The 18,868-nt window shown below is 47.2% G+C and overlaps 1 protein-coding gene across 1 annotated transcript; it reads left to right on the top strand.

The window, feature by feature from the left end:
* Window positions 1-12,516: 12,516 nt before the first annotated feature.
* On the top strand, window positions 12,517-18,236 carry Mycn (MYCN proto-oncogene, bHLH transcription factor). Its single transcript, XM_021179477.3, has 3 exons — window positions 12,517-12,679; window positions 13,851-14,727; window positions 16,741-18,236. The coding sequence occupies exons 2-3, from the start codon at window positions 13,944-13,946 to the stop codon at window positions 17,343-17,345; spliced, it is 1,389 nt and encodes a 462-aa protein (XP_021035136.1). The 5' UTR covers window positions 12,517-12,679; window positions 13,851-13,943; the 3' UTR covers window positions 17,346-18,236.
* Window positions 18,237-18,868: the final 632 nt, after the last annotated feature.

Below are 18,868 nucleotides of genomic sequence, written 5' to 3'. Positions count from 1 at the left end.
CTATACCTCATAATAGTGCTACTCCCTGGGCCAAGCATATACAAACCATCACAGGCTCTTAACCCTCTGAAACTAGAAATCTCATAAACTCTTCCTTCTATATGTTGTCTTGGTCACGGTGTTTTATCATGGCAGCAGAAAAGTAACCAATAAAGAACCAAATAAATCAACCCTAAGACTCACTCACCCATCTATACTACTAGGCTAGACCTCCTCTAGTCAGGTCCTCCAAGAATTTGCAAACTCGTCTCATAAACCCACTCCTCCACATCACAGATGGCGCTAACAGATCTACTTCTCAGCACAGGGTTTGGTGTTAGATTTCTGTCACAGAAGAAAATGCCAGAGACAATCAACTTTATAAAGGGAAGGATTTGATTGGCTCATGGTGTTAGAGGCAGCAGTGGTTGTTCCATTAACTCTGCTTTTAGATTGTGGAGATGCCAGAAGACAATGGCAAGTAACACAAGTAGCATTGCTTACTTCATATGGAGAAAAATAGAAAGGGAAAAGGTACAGGGGCCAGAGTCATCTTTTAGGCGGCTCAAAGACCTCTAAGATTCCTTATATTGTCAACTTTTCAGCAGGGCCATCTAGGAATAGTGCCATCATACATGGTCATTTAGGAGACATCCAACCATAATACTTATGTTGAAATTTAATCCATATTATGAGCTATTAAGAAGTAAAACCATGGCCGGGCAGTGGTGGCACATGCCTTTAGTCCCTGCACTTGCTAGGTAGTGCCAGATGGATCTCTGAATTTGAGGACAGCCTTGTCTCCAGAGTGAGTTCCAGGACAGCCAAGATTATACAGAGAGACTTTCTCTCAAAAAGAAGAGGAGGAGGAGGAGGAGGAGGCAGCAAAAGGAACAAAAATGATATGGGATTTTTAAGAGGTGACTAGAGTTCTAGACACAAGAATGGATTGATCTACTGATGGATTAATGGGTTGATTAGGGGGATAATAGATTATAAAAATTAATTTTGCTGGGCTTCCTGACCACTCTGTTTCTCTTAGCTCATGATGTACTTCACTTCCTGAGGATTTTACCAGCAGGAAGGTTTCAACAGATCTGGCCCTTCCATCTTGGAAGAAAGCCATGAGGGAAAGTCAGTATGTTCTTTATTACATAAAGTATTTTGCTTCAGGTGTTTTGTTATGGAAACCCAAAATGGACAAGTACCTTTGACTCATGAACCCCATATCCCCTCTGTGGTATGAAAGCATTTGGGTATGTGTGTGTGTGAAATGGGGGTGATCTTTCCCACCTATGAACCAGGAAACTGAGGCCAAGAGACATTAAATGGTTCATGCATGATTCTTCAGCCAGGCAGTGGTGGCACATGCCTTTAATCCCAGCACTTTGGGAGGCAGAGGCAGGTGGATTTCTGAGTTCAAGACCAGCCTGGTCTACAGAGTAAGTACCAGGACAGCCAGGGCTATACAGAGAAACTCTATCTCAAACAAACAAACAAACAAACAAGACTCCAACCTAGGCTTGAAGAACTCCAGTTCATCCGTCTCCAGCTTTGTGTTACCATCCTTACACTTTATGTTTCTTGTCCCAGGTCTAAAGTTACTTGGGTTCCTGGACAAGCTAAGAGGGAGAAGCGCAGCCCAGGAAGAGGACATGTCTGGAGGAAGAATTCCTAACCATTGTTTTAAAAGGGAACCAGAAATGGCTCAACAGTTAAGAGCACCTACTGCTCTTCCAAAGGTCCTGTGTTCAAATCCCAGCAACCACATGGTGGGTCACAACCATCTGTAATGAGATCTGATGCCCTCTCCTGGTGTGTCTGAAGACAGCTACAGTGTACTTAGATATAATAATAAATAAATCTTAAAAAAAAAAAAAAGGAACCATTGTAGAAGGATCATTGCAGTCCCAGCTGCATGCTCCCGACATAAGCTTCTTGGTAACCCCGTGGAAGGGCTGGAAGGGAGGGATGTAGCCAAACCTTGGTGAGTTTCTAGTATAAACAAATCATGGGATTTGATCCATGCCACATATCCCAGAAATAAGCATGATGATCCAAGATCCCAGGGCTAGGCTTTTCCCACCCACCATTTGCTTCTGCAGCTGTGATGGAATGCAAAGTCAGGGTGCAGAGGGCTCCAGTGTTCAGAATTGCAGGTCCTGCTAAAGGAGCTACATTTTCATGTAACACAGGCAACAGAGGTTTAAGATTTGGAAGAAGAAGAGACAGCAAGTCTGGAGAAGGGAGGCTATGTAGCTTCTAGGAGAGCCTCAGGCTGAGCTCTGAGGAAAGAATTTGAAAGAGCAGAGAAGAAAGGGAAAGGGTTACTGGGCCAGAAGCAGCTGTTTCTAGAAATGAGCTGATGGAATCGCAGATAATTATCATCAGTCCTGAGCTAAACTCAGAAAACAACTGAAAGATCCCCAGGCAGGTTCTAACTATTTTACCCAGTTCCTTCTAAGGGTCAGGGTGAACCCTGCAGTGAAGGGGGCCTACATCTACCCTAGGAAGAAAGTGCAATCCACAAGAGGCTTTGGGTGAGACTGGACATCTAACATTCTGACCACTGGAGAAGAAGCTCTAAAAATAGTAGCAGGTAAAGCTGGCCAGGCCACCATCCTGCAAAGGCACCTGGGAAATAATCCCACAAAGAACAAAGGTAGAGGAAGACTGCTTCTCCCAGGAGATTTTGAGAAAGTGATTGGAGAGCCAGATCTGGAATCAGAATTCCCTGTAGCCCTCTGGGGTCTCCAGATGAGAATGGTACCCCAAGAACAAAACAAAGGGGATGCCTGATGCTCTCTACACATTTGGAGAGCCTGCAAGGGCTATAACACTCTACCCCACCCCCAGAGCTGCCAGTCTCCAAGGACATCTTTTAAGAGAATGGGGGTTATAGAATTTCCAACCCTGCAACAAAATTGTGGTCTATCCACTTAGCTTTCCACAGTGCATAATTCTTACTCCCTTCGTCTCATTTCTCTTCCCAAGTGTCTGGAATGTTCTTAGGTTGAGAGAAGGCATCACTGTGTGTCAAGTCTGGGTGTCTCTTGAAGCTGCCATCCAGGAAACAGACAGCCCTTGAGTCCACAGCTTACAAGACTCTCCCGTTTTTTCAATCAGTAAACTGGTAGCACTGAAAGAAGAAAAGGCTGGCTAGGTCTTGTTAGTATCACTTGCTTTTTTATTATTCCTTTCGTCCTCTGAAGCCTGTATGACTAAGTCTATGAGATAAACGGATTCTAGTTCAATTTTGCCTGCCGATCACTATGTGCTTGGGAGAATCACAAGATCAAAACATGAACATCCAACAACCTAATGAAATTCTGAAGCCTACAGACTCTTCCTAGGGGAGAGAGGAAGTATTCAACTTGGTAGAAAATAAATGATGGGTGAGGGAACAGGAGGATGAAAGGGCCTGATGAACAGGTGAGCGCCTATGACTCCGTGGGGGTGGAGGTGATGTTTTGGATTATCTAACCCAATCTCCCTCATGATATTGTTCCAGGACAGGGGTTCAGGACAATCAAATTCATCCAGAAGGATCTTGTCCAAGGTAGGTAAAGGGGATTCAGAGAAAACTTTTCTATGCTTTGGTGCTATGAGATAGGAGAGCAAAGAAAAATTATGAAGACTTTAGTTGGCAAGCCAAATGCCACATTTTAGGGTGTCTTGTCCTCAACCCAATTCTAAAGGGACCCTTGTGTCACTGTGCCCAAGAAGTTGGAATTTCCCCCAGGAGTTTCACTTTAGGGGAAGAAAGAGCCTTGAGTCCTGGTTCCAGCCAGAGAGGGAGCTTGTCTTCAGGGAAGTGATTGTACAGATCTCACAGAGTTCTTGCAAATTGATATTAGAGCACCTTGCAAGAGAAAATGGAGCTGAGACAATGCTGCCTCAAAAGTGGGTGGGAAAGACCAGGACTCTTGTGTCACAAATACCTGTTTCCTTCCGTTTAGTCCTATACCTGTCTGGACATCGAAGATGGACTGAGGGCCTGGGATGGGGAAGGGGGGTCATTGAACCCCTTTATATTTGTTTCTCTCTCTGATGTGATCACATTGAATGCACCTCTGTTTTCCACCATTGCTAGACTGCATCATTGGTCTATTGAGGACGAGTAGTCAAATCTTGCTTGTTAACGGCTGCCTTACAACTATGATTAGAACAAGCATTTAAAATGGTGTTACCGGGCTGGAGAGATGGCTCAGAGGTTAAGAGTACTGACTGCTCTTCCAGGGGTCCTGAGTTGCTCTCCCAGCAACGTGTGTCTGAAGACAGCTACAGTGTACTCATATAAATAAAAAAAGAAATTAAAAAGAAAAAAAACTTTTAAAAATACACATTAAAAAAAAAAAGATAAAATGGTGTTACCACCCTTTTCCAGTGCCCTTTTCCGGTGGTGGCACTGCTCGGTGAGAAGCTTGAGATAGTACTTGTAGCTGTGCTGTCCAAGGATCCGCTGCAATCCGTGCAGGTCTTCGGACAAAAGAAGACAGTCACTGCTGTGGCCCACTGCAAACGAGGAAACGGGCTCATCTACGTGAATGGATGAAGCCTCTAAGAAGGAGAGCAAAGATAGCCTCATCCAGTATGAATGGACCCTTCTTGTAGCTGACCTCCAGTCGCTGCGAATCCAAAAAGTTTGGAGGTCCTGGTGCCTGTGCTTGATACCAAAAAATCCTACCAATAAGTCTATCCCAAGGATCAGGATTCGTTTACCTTTGTAATACACATCCTAGGATTTTTTTTTTTAATGATGTTACCGATACAACTCCTCAGTCACACACTCACCCTTGGCTAAACTCTCTCAATGCTAGCTTTGAAATTTCCTCCAGCCTCCAATGGCAAAATACGTGCGCCTAGTTTGGTGGGGCACCTCAAATATTATAAACTTCATTCGGCTGTAGTGGTCAGCTTGTGATTCAAATTCAGCTACCACCTAATTTGCCTCATCTCAGCCTCTCTGAACCCTTCAACGTTGAGTTCAGTGGCAGGTAGTCTGGAAAGGTAACAGCAAATCTGGGTAGGAAAACATAGACTTAAGGGTAGTTTAGGCCGGGCATGGTGATGCACGCCTTTAATCCCAGCACTTGGGAGGCAAAGGCAGGTGGATTTCTGAGTTCGAGGCCAGCCTGGTCTACAGAGCGAGTTCCAGGACAGCCAGGGCTACACAGAGAAACCCTGTCCCGAAAAACTAAGAAAGAGAGAGAGAGAGAGAGAGAGAGAGAGAGAGAGAGAGAGAGAAAGGCACCACCACCACCCAATCCCGAATGTTATTCTAATCAAAACAAACAAAACAAAACAAGCAACAATGGGGAAGAATGGGTTTATTTTAGCTCACAAGCCCATGTTACAGTTCACTACAGCAGGGTAGTCAAGGCAGCAAGAAGTTCAAAGGGCTGGTACATCCACAGTCAAGAGCAGAGGGCGAATGAAATATACTTGACATTCAGTTCACTGTCTCCACTCGAATACAGTTCAGAACCCAATCCCAGAGAACGGTACCACCCACAGTGGGCGAGGTCTTCCCACATCAGTTGAGGCAATCACTCACAGACATACCCACAGGCCAACCTGACCTAGACAATCTCTCATCAAGACTCCCTGCCCAGATGATTCTAGGTTGTGTCTAGTTGATAATTAATCTCACCATCACAGGTATTATAGATAGATGTAAATACACATATATTTCAAATGCCAGACACGCTGATCCATCCTTTGATCCTTTTCTTTATAATTTTGATTATATTTATTTAGTTTGGGTATGCTGCAGGGGTCTGTGTATGCCAGGGTACATCCTTGGAGGTTAGAGGGTGACTTACAGGAATTCTTTCTCTCTTTCTACCACGTGGATCCTGAGATCAAACTCAAGTTGGCAGGTGTGGCAGCAATCCACTGAGCCCTCTCAGCAATCTTTCTTACCCTTTCCTGTTCTCATAGTTTCAAAGTCATTGTTTACGGTAGATAAAATGTTTTCTTTTTAGTGACTGTACATTAAATTCTTTAGTATATTATACATGCTTCTTTTAAAATAACAGCAATAGTTATTATTACTTATACGGGATCTCCTGGAAATGGAGATACGGGCAGCTCTAAGACACCGTGTGGGACTAGGAAAAGATCCTAGTTCCTCTGGGAAAGCAGCCAAATGGTCTTAACAGCTGAGCCATCTCTCCAGCCCCTACATGTGCTTTCTGATTTAGGTGGCATGTGTACCCCAACAAAACCACTACAAGTTGAGTTTCTTGTTTGTTTGTTTTTCAAGTGTATTTAAAGTGATTAACCTTGGCTAGGAGTAACTTAATAATGGAGCATGTATTTACTTAGCATGAAGAAGACCCTTGGGTCCAATTCCTGGCATCAGAAAAATATATATGTATGCTATACTGATATATACACTTAAAAACAAATAAGCATATCTCAAAATCTAGCAAGCAGCATAGCCTGGCAGCACAGTGCACTGTAGAGTATCTGGTGTTTATCCTCAAGACTGTAAGGCTTACTAGAGAGTATAGCTTGCTATCTCTGCCCAGCGCTGTTGAAAGAGTACCATATGTTGTTGGTTCTGGGAAAGTATTATTATTGGAGGGGGTAGGGGTGTCACTCATGCTACAGCATGCCTGTGAAAGTCAAAAGACAATTTTGTGGCAGTCAGTTTTCCTCTTCCACCATGCAGGTCCCAGGGAACCAACTCAGGGTGCTGTGCTTGGTAGCAAGTACCTTTATCCAATAAGCCATCCTGCTGGCCCTACTGTGTGTGTGTTGGTGGCATGGGGGGAGGGTGTCTTTGTCTTAAGATAGGATTTTGCTATACCACCAAGGCAAGCCTTCAACTTCTATATGTAACCTAGGTTGGCCTGATTAGTTAGCTCAGGCTAATACCAAATTTGCATTTCTTTAGACTCAGCCACAATAGCACTAGGATCACACGCAACATACCCTGCTTGTTGATAGGCACTAAGAAGTCTTACAGTGTTTTTGCTATTGACAACCTTGAAGCATTACATATTCTTGGTGATTTGTCTTAATCTCTCTCTCTCTCTCTCTCTCTCTCTCTCTCTCTCTCTCTCTCTCTCTCTCTCTCTCTCTCTCTCTCCCCCCTCTTCCTCTTCCTCTCTCTCCCTCCCTCCCTCTCTCTGTCCCTCTCTCCCTCCCTCCTTTCTTCCCTCCCTTCACCCAGGGTATGACTTAGTCTGTAAACCACTCTAGTCTCAATTTACATAAATCTACCTTCTTTGGCCCCCGATGTTGAGTGTTGGGATTAAAGATGAATGTCACTAATGGAGTCTCAGTTTGGTTGTTGTTGTGGTGTGGTTTTGTTTTTGTTTTTTGTTTGTTTGTTTGTTTGTTTGTTTGAGACAGGATCTTGCTAAAGACACCACATTAGCCTCAAATTTGTAAATCTTCCCAATTCTCCCTCCCAAGTGTTGATGTTTACAGGTATGCTCTGTTATCTTCAGGCGTTTTAAAAACTATTTTACATTGCACACTTATTTATTTTAAGGACTGGGTGAGATCATAGGACAGCTTTAAGCAGCTGATTCTCTCCTTCCACTATGTGGGACCCAGGGATCAAACTCAAGTTGCCAGGCTTGGCCGCAGGTTCCTTTATCCACTAAAGACATTTCAACAGCTCTTGCTTTATTATCTCTTTTGGGGTGATTCTAGAGTGGAATTCTTTCTACTTTTGGGACAGAAGCAGCAGTGGTGTATGAAAGTGTTCCTATCTCTCACTCTCCAGCCTCACCACCGTTTTGAAGCAATCTGCTAGACTGAATTTTTAATCTCCCTTAGATTTAATTTGGATTGTCCCGAGTCAGGTGAAGTAGCCCATTTTCTTGTTGGTACTCAATTTGCATTTCCTGTTTGGCAAATTGCCTATTCATATCCTGGAGCCACATTCCTCTCTGGCTTTTCTTTACCTCCATTCAGTTTCTAGGATCCCTTCCTGAACGAGGAATATAACCTTTGCCTGTGAGGGCACTCAGGAAGTGCCATCCCAAATATGACATTTTTGAGAGCTGATGAACTCAAGGGGCGACGGAGTTGGAAACTGCAAGTGTAGGCTTAGCTGTTCTCCGTACCCCTTATCTACATAAAGACATCCTCCCAAGGCAGCTTGGTTGTTCTGAATCTACTTGCCAGTTTCTTATCTCCCAGTGGAGATTAACTCTGTGACACCCAGCCAAGGTAGACTCTCCCTGACCTATTCTGTGGGCCACTTCCAGACAGGGTTAATAATACCTGAGACTGTATTGGTCTGATAAAGTCAGACCTGCTTTCTTTCCCTCAGCTCCCAGAAGGCTAGGCATCCCGGGACACTGCATGAGTCTCAGTCATTTGACCGTCCTTCAGACCTCAGATGTGTGAGCCTCCCATCCACTGACATATTGTTAAGTGTATTTTCTACTATGCTAATCTGTCTGTTTTGATAGTTCTACTTTTTGCAATCAAATCTTAAAATCCAACCTATTTTCATATCTTACTTTTTTTGTGCAATGCAGAATGTAAGTTTTCTTTTCTCCTCTTCCTCCTTTGTCTTTTTTTCTTTCATACAATACTTCCTCATCGTCCTCCCCATCCCTGACTTTTAAAAAAATAAATGTCAATTAATCTGCAGGATTTTTTTTTATTTTAGTATGTATATGTGTTGACCTGTTTGCCTCAAAATGCATGCAGAGATCAGCAGACAGCTTGCAGGAGTCTTTTCTCTCCTTCCACCACATGCATGGGGCCTCAGGCAGTTAGACTTAGAGGAAAGGGTCCTTACCACCCGAGCTAGCTTACCAACTGGATCCCAGGGATTTTTCAACTATTTTAAGCAAAAATTACAAGTCCTTTATTTTGTTGGGCCGGGGTCTTGTGGCATAGTCCAGGATGACTTCGAACTCCCTGCCTCAGCCTCACGAGGGCTGGAGTACAGTACAAGGGACTGTGCCTTTATTTGGGCAGGAGAAGTTTGGACTCAGTAAGATAGTCCCAGAAGAAATCTTAAAACTGGATGAGGTTGTTGGTCTACTAACCAGTCATGGATTAAATCCTCCTGGGTTTGTGTACCTGTGAACTGTCTTTATTTATTTCATTTGGTAAAGAAAGAAATATAGGAAGGAAGGAAGGAAGGAAGGAAGGAAGGAAGGAAGGAAGGAAGGAAGGAAGGAAGGAAGAGAAAGAAAGAAAGAAAGAAAGAAAGAAAGAAAGAAAGAAAGAAAGAAAGAAAGAAAGGAAGGAAGGAAGGAAGGAAGGAAGGAAGGAAGGAAGGAAGAAAGAAAGAAAGAAAGAAAGAAAGAAAGAAAGAAAGAAAGAAAGAAAGAAAGAAAGGAAGGAAGAAAGGAAGAAAGAAATAAAGAAAGAAAGAAAGAAAGAAAGAAAGGAAGGAAGAAAGGAAGAAAGAAAGGAAGAAAGAAAGAAAAGCAACATCCCACCATCATTTTATTTATAAACCAGATCCACTCTCTAATTCTTAAAGGAGCCATTCCTGTTGGGTGTGTGTCTATTTTTCCTAGTGTAGGTGAGGTCCATGAAGCTGTTGTCCTGGTCCACATTGGGTCTTAAGCTGTGAACAAAGTCTTGGTTTCGAAGACCACCAAAGACTCCTTTCCTTTGTGTGTGTGTCCCTTGGAATCTGGAAGTGAGTGCGTCAACATTTACTTGTAAGAATAGTTGGGTTTCTGGGCAAATCCACCAAGAATGGGTATTAGGTCATTTTTCTCTATGCACAGTCTTTTATCTTTCCACCTGCCAATGAAGGTACCAATAAATACTTTCTGACTTTTATCATTCTGCTAACCTTCAGATTCAGACTTGCTGGTAATTTCAGTAATTGCTGGTTTGCATTAAGAGCAGGAGATTAGAGATTAAGGTCCAGGGAAGATAAACGATTTGCTCGGAGGCATACAGAGTAAGTAACCAGGTCACCTCCTCTCTGTCCCCTCTTTTCTGAAACATCTTTTAGCAGGGTGAAGAGCACAGGTGTGGAGAGAGAACCTCATCCATAACTAACCAGGCCATCTCCAGTCCCCTGCTGCTTGAGGGAGTTCTAGTAGGCAAGTCAAAGTGTCCTTTATGTGTCTGCTGCTGAGGTACTGAGGAAGATTCTGGAAGCCAGATGTGGTGGCACAGACCTGTAGTCCCAGAGTTTGGGTAATGGCAAGAGGATCAATTCAAGGTCATCCTCCTCAATAAACATAGAGTTCAAGGTAACCTAGGATTATATGAGACCTCGGCTCAAAAAACAAGCAGAGCCCGGGGGGGTGGGGGGGTGGGGTGGCGCATGCCTTTAATCCCAGCACTCAGGAGGCAGAGGCAGGGGGATTTCTGAGTTCAAGGCCAGCCTGGTCTACAAAGTGAGTTCCAGGACAGCCAGGGCTATACAGAGAAACCCTGTCTCAAAAACACAAACAAACAAACAAACAAACAGAAGAGGCAGGCAGATCTCTGAGTTCTAGGCCAGCCTGGTCTACAGAGTGAGTTTCAGGACAGCCAGGGCTACACAGAGAAATCCTGTCTCAAAATACAAAAATAAATAAATAAATAAATAAATAAATAAATAAATAAAATAAAAAAGCAAACAGAAACACCTTTCCTCGCCCCCGCCCCCTACCACCAAAGCAACAACAAAAAGAGAAGGTTCTGGGAGCCACACCTATCTCTCTCCCACTGTGCCACTAATAAACAAAACTAACCTGCCAGATCTGGCTGTCTAAAAGGGTTCCTTTCAATGCAGCCTACCTCCAGCAACATCCAGGAACACTTACCATACAGCCCCTGCTGTGTATGTATAATTACAATCCTCGGCAAAGTTTTCAGAGAGCCAGCATCTTGAGGGAGAATTCAGCGGGAGGTCTTGGTTTGGAAGAGGCCAGGGGTGTGAAAATGAGGGTGTTAAAGGCTTTTGCAAAGGTAATGGGTTTTACATATGTGAGCCCAATAAGAAAGGCCCTTGAAAGGGTGGCTTACCCTCATTCATGGCTACTTCCTAGAACCTGCCTTAGTCCCCAGAATTATGTAGGCATTCAGGGACAGATGGGAAGACTTTCACACATGCTAATACACATTTTGACCTTGATTCTCTAGGCATTCTCTTCTTGGTCGCTGGAGGTGAATGAGGGGTGTCGTTTTCAATTTAGAGGGAAATGGAGATGCCTCCCCACAAACAAGCTTAAGGGTTTAAGGGTAAATCCCACCCTACTGAGAATGTGTGTTGAAAAGGGGCTTCACCCAGGGACCCAGGTTACTCCTGGAAAGTTTTGTGGGGCACGAGCAGTTATTTTTAGCCCCACATTTAGGAAACAGACCTTTTAGCATGTTTGCCTAGACAGAAGTGAGACGCTGTGGAATAGGGAGGGAGGGAAATGTGCCCTCGGCTGTGAGGAAAGAATACTCGCACCCTGCTCTAGTCTAAATAAGATGTCGCGCTCTCTCTGTTCACGCCACCTCTTAATGAGGCAAATGGGACACAAAGAGGCCAAATAGATGGTGGCTTTCCTTGATGTCACCATCCATATGAACTCAAGGTATACAGAGCAGTCAGTGATTTGGGCAACGAATGCAGCGGTCCTGATTTCAACCCTGGCTTCGGAAAGCTTTTGTTGGGAACGGTGGGCGCGACTTTAGGGGACGTCCCTCCACGCGTTTCACAATCCCTTCCGCGGTAGCAAGGATTCGCTAATTGTCTCGCGGGGGTGGCCCCACTCGGGCTCCGAGGCTGGGCGGTGCGGCTCCGCTTTCTGCTTGGTCTCCGCGAGGTGTCGCCTTCGGCCGAAGAAAGCGGTAAGGCGCCACCCTCGTAGCCCGCACTTATTTATTTTCAAACAAGGGGGGCGCCCCTTCCTTTCAATTTGAAACTAGAAACCTCCTGCGGTCTCGTTCCTACGTGGGCGCGTCCTCGGCCTCCCATTTTGCACTCCTGTCGCCTTCCTTCGAGATCACACACGAACAGCCCCTCGACCAGGCCTTGTTCCACTTTGGCCTGGAGCTCATCTTTCACACAAACACACACTCGCGCGCAGTCCACGCAGGGACTGGGCTAGAAACCTCTTTTCCCATTCCCAGAACACACCCAGAGACCTTTAAAAAAAAAAAAAAACACGGAATGCAGCGGGTGCAAGCCAGGGGGTCCAAAAGGGAGGGGGAAGCACTCCTCGGGTTTCCCAGCTTTGCTGCTTGCAGTCAGAAAAACGAGAGGGGGGAGGGGGAGAGAGGGTGGGACGGAGGGGGAGAGGAGAGGAGGGGAGGAGGGAAGGGGAGAGGGGGGGGGAGAGAGAGAGAGAGAGAGAGAGAGAGGGGGGAAAAAAAAAAGAAAAGCAAATGGCTTTTGGCGCGAAAGGCTTTGGCGCCTCCCCTGATTTTTATGGAAATCAAGAGGGCGGGGAAAAGCCTCTTGCCTCTGCCTTTCTCCCTCCCCCTCGTCTGCGCCACAGCCCCCTTCTCTCCCCGCCCCCCGGGTGTGTCAGATTTTTTTCAGTTAATAATATCCCCCGAGCTTCAAAGCGCAGCCAGTGACAGTCATCTGTCTGGACGCGCTGGGTGGATGCGGGGGGCTCCTGGGAACTGGGTTGGAGCCGAACGAGCGCTAGCCAGGCGTAAGCGCGCACACACTGCAGCCGCCCGAGGACAACCCCCTCCCGCCGCCGCCCCCTCAGCCCACCCGGAGACCCCAGCACCGAGTCGCCTCCGGATCCCCGGCAGTCTGCGGGAGGTAAGAAGCGGTACTTGCGAAGCTCCGAGCGCCCGGGGAACGGCGGAGCGCTGCGGCTAGGCAAGCCCCTGGACGCGGCTCTGCACCCTGCACCCAAATATGCCGGGCTTTTCGGGGGGGAAGGATGGAAGGGGGCAACACACCGTGTCTGCTTCCGAAACAAAACCATCTGGGTTTTTTTTTTTTTTTTTTCCCCCTGAAAAGCCTATTCAGCACCCGAAGGCACCCTGGCTGGAAGAGACCCGCCCTAATCCTTTTTACAGCCCTGGCCCAGGCAGAGAAATAGCTTTAGCGAAAAGAAATTCGCCCGGCTCCACAAGATTTGTCTGAGTGTGAGCTGACTGGGAACCGGTGCGTCCCCACCCCAAGCTGGGGTTCTCCAAAAGGTGCCGCGGGGAAAGAAGGAAAAGGGGTTAGGCGAAGCTAGGTGCCCGAGTGATAATGTAGGTCACGGCTGCTCCGGCTTAGGAAACGCGATTCTCTCCGGCGACCCTCATCGTGCCGGCGACCCTGCACCATTCCTAGGAATGGGGTTCAGCTTTTCCCCCCTCCTGTTGAAGAGGTTGAGGTCTCTGAAGGGAGGGAAATGGAAAGGGTATAGGTATAGGCAGCGATGAGTACCAAGGGTATCTGCCAAGATTGAGGCTCTAGGTGGAGAGGGTTGTATATAAGTGCCTGTTGTTGGTCTGACTGGAGAAAGGCCCTTAATAATTAATAAAGTTTCCTGAACCCCGTTAGCGTTTGCGCTCCCGTGATCGCATTTCTGCAAAAGGGGAATGAAAGGTACTTCAATCCCATGCCTGGTAGCTGGGCTAGAGAGCAAGGACTTCCTTTAAGCAACTAGTGCAAGTGGGGTAGTCGCGCTAGTAAAAGCTGAGATCTGCAGCTTGAACACCCCCCCCGCGCCCCCCCCCCCGGCAGTGCCTTGTGTGAATGAAACGGCAGTTTCCAAAGTTGCAGAGAGCCACACCACCCCCTGCATCTGCAAGCCCCCTCCCACTCCCAGTCTTAGACAGCTTGTACACAAAAGGAGGGAGTAGGGGAGACGCTCAACTTTCTCCACCTTCCAGAGCTGTGGGGAGCTTGCAGAAGAGATTGGGGGCTCCCACTGCCTGTCCCCACCAACCCACCCCTTTGGCTCATTCTCTCTTGGTTTGCCTATTGGTTGTAGAGTTGGAGGTTTGCGCGACTCTGCTGCTCTCCACGGGAAGGAAGCACTCCCCCATATTAAAAAGAGCGGAGATATTAAAAGAGAGGCGAACCTATGCCCAGCTGCACCGCGTCCACCATGCCGGGGATGATCTGCAAGAACCCAGACCTCGAGTTTGACTCGCTGCAGCCCTGCTTCTACCCGGACGAAGATGACTTCTACTTCGGCGGTCCCGACTCGACCCCACCAGGGGAGGACATCTGGAAGAAGTTTGAGCTGCTGCCCACGCCCCCGTTGTCGCCCAGCCGCGCCTTCCCAGAGCACAGCCCGGAGCCCTCGAATTGGGCTACGGAGATGCTGCTGCCGGAGGCCGACCTGTGGGGCAACCCGGCCGAGGAGGATGCGTTCGGTCTGGGGGGACTGGGTGGCCTCACTCCTAATCCGGTCATCCTTCAGGACTGCATGTGGAGCGGCTTCTCTGCCCGAGAGAAGCTAGAGCGCGCAGTGACCGAAAAACTACAGCATGGCCACGGGCCCCTGGGCCTCAGCGTAGCCTGTTCGGCTCCCGGAGTGGGTGCCAGCAGCCCCGGGGGCCGTGCCCTTGGTGGGTCGTCGAGTGCTAGCCACACCGGGGCCACCCTGCCTACCGACCTCTCCCACCCGGCTGCAGAATGTGTGGACCCCGCCGTGGTCTTCCCCTTCCCGGTGAACAAGCGAGAGTCGGCGTCGGTGCCCGCTGCCCCCACCAGCGCCCCGGCGACCAGCGCTGTGGTCACTAGTGTGTCTGTTCCGGCTACTGCTCCGGTGGCTGCTCCTGCTCGTGCAGGCGGCCGTCCTGCCAACAGTGGGGAGCCCAAGGCCCTCAGCACCTCCGGAGAGGATACCTTGAGCGACTCAGGTAAAGCCTAGAATAGAGTTCTTGCTACCTCCTTAGGGGCTGGGAAGGTGGGGGTGCTGCGTTCCCTTTGTTATCGTAGATTTGTGCGGGTGATTCTCTTCTGTTCACCCACCCTCTCGGGACAGAAGAGGCTGGAAACACCAGCTACACCTTCTCTTAAATTTGCCACCCCCTTTTTCGCGAATCCTTGCCGTAGGCTTGCCCTCACTGTGGCAAAAGTTGGTGGCCAGCTCAGTCAGTCTGTGGAGTCCAAAAAACTACCTGTACAGAAATCTGTTAGTTCGTTGGAAAGGAACCTTTAACCCAGGTCAAGGAAGGGAAAAGACTTCCCTGCAAGACGAGGGCTGCACAATCCCACTTGCAAAAGTTAAGAGAATGCCTGGCAATTCCTCCCTCCCCTAGGACTCTGAGCCCTCCGTGGGTGGTGGGCTGTTTGCCTTTGGTGCGTGGCCAGCAGGCGGCGTTGTGTCTGACGCAAGACAGGCAGGATCAAAAAGACTGGGGGTGATGGGGGCACCCCCGCCCTCCAGTTCAGCAGCTGGCAGCAAGTGCATTAGTGGTTGTGTACGTTTTCAGAGAGCCTCTTTCCGGTTTTGATTGAGTACTAGTCCCGTTGTGTTTCCTAGCTGGAATTTCTGACCTAATTGAGCTGAGTTGTGTGCCATAACCCACTGCCCTTGAAGGTTGAGGGCGGGTCCCTACCACTGCCCCTCCTAAGGAATGCACACACTCTCAGGATTCATTGGTTCTATTGTAAGCCTTTATCTGCGCCGTCCTCGGAAAGAAAGGGTTAAAAAAAAAAAAAGCTTTTTTTTTTTTTTTTCCCCCTTGGGGCTGTGAAAGTACCTACCACACTTTACCCAAATCCAGTCTGCCCTTGTCCTTCCAGCTGTAGGTCCAGCCCTCCTATTAGACCTTGGAAGCCAGTGTTTTCACAATGCCAAAGAATAAAAAGTCTAAATTTCCTCCTGGACTGAGGAGGGATCGTTCTAAGGCTCCTGGGAGGAAACTTGGTGATAAGCCTGCACTTTGAAAGGGCTCTGTCCCTTTAATGTCTGTGCCTTGACAGCTTTCTGTTAGGAAGCAGTTCCTTCCAACAGCTGTCTTCTTGGCTGAAAACCAAAACACTGGCTTAAAGGGACCTACCGGCTGGAGCAGCCTAACATTGCAGCTTTAGAAGAAGAAACCTCACAATTGTTCAGCTTTCTGGTCCTCCCTAGATTAAGCAGATGATGTGTTTTGGTTTTCGTGCTTGCTTTTATTTTTTTCTTTTAAGCCATAATTTTCTCTCCGAGCCTGGCAGTAAACGAGGAAGTCAGAATGAATACACATAGGACGATACAGGTCTTTTTTTTTTTTTTTTTTTTTGCTCGTGCACCGCTCCCTTTGGGACGCGGAGCTACTGTGGATTAGAGCTTTATAATTGAGATCTGATCTCTGCCTAGATGAAAAACTGCTTACTCTGTACAATGCACGTTCGCACCAGGAAAGGTTTTCGTAGTGAATGAGATTGTTCCTAGAGTTTTAAGGATGGCAGAAACAAACCCAGCCATGGGTTTTACCAAAGGAGGAGCCTCCGGTCTGAAGAGCGGCTGTGGAAGTGTGTATAAGTAAATCCATGGGGCAGACTGGCTGGTGATTATGCTAAAAGCCCCTATTACCGAGCATCTGTCGCCAAGTCTACATAGTGTCTGCCAAACTCAAACACTGTGGTTATTACCCCCATTGAATCGCTGAGGACACTGAAGCGTTTTTCCAGAATCATGCCGACAACGGCTCATTCTGACTCCAGCTTGGGTTCCTCGAGCTTCTGCCACATCCTCAAGTTTGTCACCAGGGGTTGAGTCCTGGGCCCTTCCACATCAGACAAGTGCTCTGCTGGCCCCACACCACCCAGGGAAGGAAAGGGGTGGGGCGTACATCTTGTCCGAGTTGTAATCAGCAAACCTAGCTGACTTAAACAACAAGTGTATGTTAATCGCACAGTTAACCAGAAACTATTTTTCCCCTCAGATGATGAGGATGATGAGGAGGAAGATGAAGAGGAGGAAATCGATGTGGTCACGGTAGAGAAGAGACGTTCCTCCTCTAACAACAAGGCGGTAACCACTTTCACGATCACTGTGCGTCCCAAGACCTCCGCTCTGGGCCTGGGACGGGCACAGCCTGGCGAGCTGATCCTCAAGCGATGTGTTCCCATCCATCAGCAGCACAACTATGCTGCACCCTCACCCTACGTCGAGAGCGAGGACGCGCCACCGCAGAAAAAGATCAAGAGCGAGGCTTCTCCACGCCCCCTCAAAAGTGTTGTTCCAGCAAAAGCCAAGAGCCTGAGCCCCCGAAACTCAGACTCAGAGGACAGCGAGCGCCGCCGCAACCACAACATCCTGGAGCGTCAGCGCCGGAACGACCTGCGCTCCAGCTTCCTGACGCTCAGGGACCATGTGCCTGAGCTGGTGAAGAACGAGAAGGCCGCCAAGGTGGTCATCTTGAAAAAGGCCACCGAGTACGTGCACGCCCTACAGGCCAACGAGCACCAGCTCCTGCTGGAAAAGGAGAAACTGCAGGCGAGGCAGCAGCAGTTGCTAAAGAAGATCGAACACGCTCGGACTTGCTAAACGTTTCCCACACGGACAGTCACTGCCACTTTGCACATTTTGATTTTTTTTTTTTTTAAACAAACATTGTGTTGACATTAAGAATGTTGGTTTACTTTCAAATTGGTCCCCTGTCGAGTCTGGATCTGGGTAGGGGGCAGGACGCGGGGTTCTGCCATGACCTTGGAAAAAAAAAACTGACTTATGGGATGCTGGGTGGCTTGTTTTCCTCCTCCATATCACCTGGTGACAGCCGTGGAAGTTCGGGACACTAGGAGCTTCAGGAGGCTGTGAAGTCACCTTGTTCCGGTCCAAGATTCCAAACAGAGTCATTCCTTCTTTTTACAATGGTGCTTAAGTTCCAGCAAATGCCACAGAAGGGGTTGCCATTTGATGCCCCTGGGAACACTTGTGTAAATACCATTGATACACCCGCCTTTTGTATACGTCCTGGGTAATGAGAGGTGGCTCTTGCGGCCAGTATTAGACTGGAAGTTCACACCTAAGTACTGTAAGAATACCTCAATGTTTGAGGGGCATGTTTTGTATACAAATATATTGTTAATCTGTTATGTACTGTACTAATTCCTACACGGCCTGTATACTTTAGTATGACGCTGATACATAACTAAATTTGATACTTATATTTTCGTATGAAAATGAGTTGTGGAAGTTTTGAGTAGATATTACTTTATCACTTTTTGAACTAAGAAACTTTTGTAAAGAAATTTTACTATATATATATATTCCTTTTTTTCCTAGCCTGTTTCTTCCTTGTTTACTGTATTTGTTCATGTTTGGTGCATAGAACTGGGTAAAATGGCAAAGTTCTGTGTTTAATTTCTTCAAAATGTATATATTTAGTGCTGCACCTTAGAGCACTTTGAAATACCTCATGTTTATGAAAATAAATAGCAATTAAATGATGCAAGGCAATGTTTTCCTTCCTAGCTTGGCTGCAGTCTCTGCACATAGTCCATTCCTTACCCAGACTTTTAACATTGTGGAATCCTGGTTGGGGAGGGTACTTTTCCCACTTGGTAGAGGGGTTTGTGAATTCCACAGATTAGAACCAACTACTTTCAATAGGCAATCAATGGGTGTGAGTGTGCCCACAATGTCACATCCCCTGGAACTGGAGTTCAAGTCTAAGAACAAAGCAGAGGGCCCTGCACAACAGTAACAAGTGACTCACCCTGAGCCATCTGTCACCCCTTCATTTTTGAGGCCTCTTTGGATCTCTAGCTGACATTATAGGTGTGTGCCCCCCCATATCCAGTTACCAAAACACTTTCACATACTTGAACTCTCAAAGCATTTTAGATAGTGTAGCTACCAGCCCAAAGTTTGGAATAAGCAGTGAAATTGGCAAGTTGTGCCGAAATTTACATAAACACTTGTCCTAGTTGTTCGGAAGGACTTGTTCCTGAAGATTCCCCCAGGAAGAGCTAGGTGTGGAAGCATATCTGATTCCTGCAGAGGTGACAAGAAAAATGTCACCTAGCCCTCCTAGCACAGCAAGCTTCTATATTGTAAGCCCAAGG

The sequence above is a fragment of the Mus caroli genome, unplaced genomic scaffold (assembly GCF_978045245.1).
Source record: "Mus caroli unplaced genomic scaffold, Mus_caroli_1 scaffold_14, whole genome shotgun sequence".
NCBI lineage: Eukaryota > Metazoa > Chordata > Mammalia > Rodentia > Muridae > Mus > Mus caroli.
This window is presented reverse-complemented; position numbering and strand designations above follow the sequence as displayed.

Coding starts and splice junctions, on each gene's coding strand:
- Mycn (XM_021179477.3), top strand. CDS start 13,944: ATGCCCAGCTGCACCGCGTCCACCATGCCGGGGATGATCTGCAAGAAC. Junction 14,728..16,740: donor GGATACCTTGAGCGACTCAG/GTAAAGCCTAGA, acceptor TTTTCCCCTCAG/ATGATGAGGATGATGAGGAG.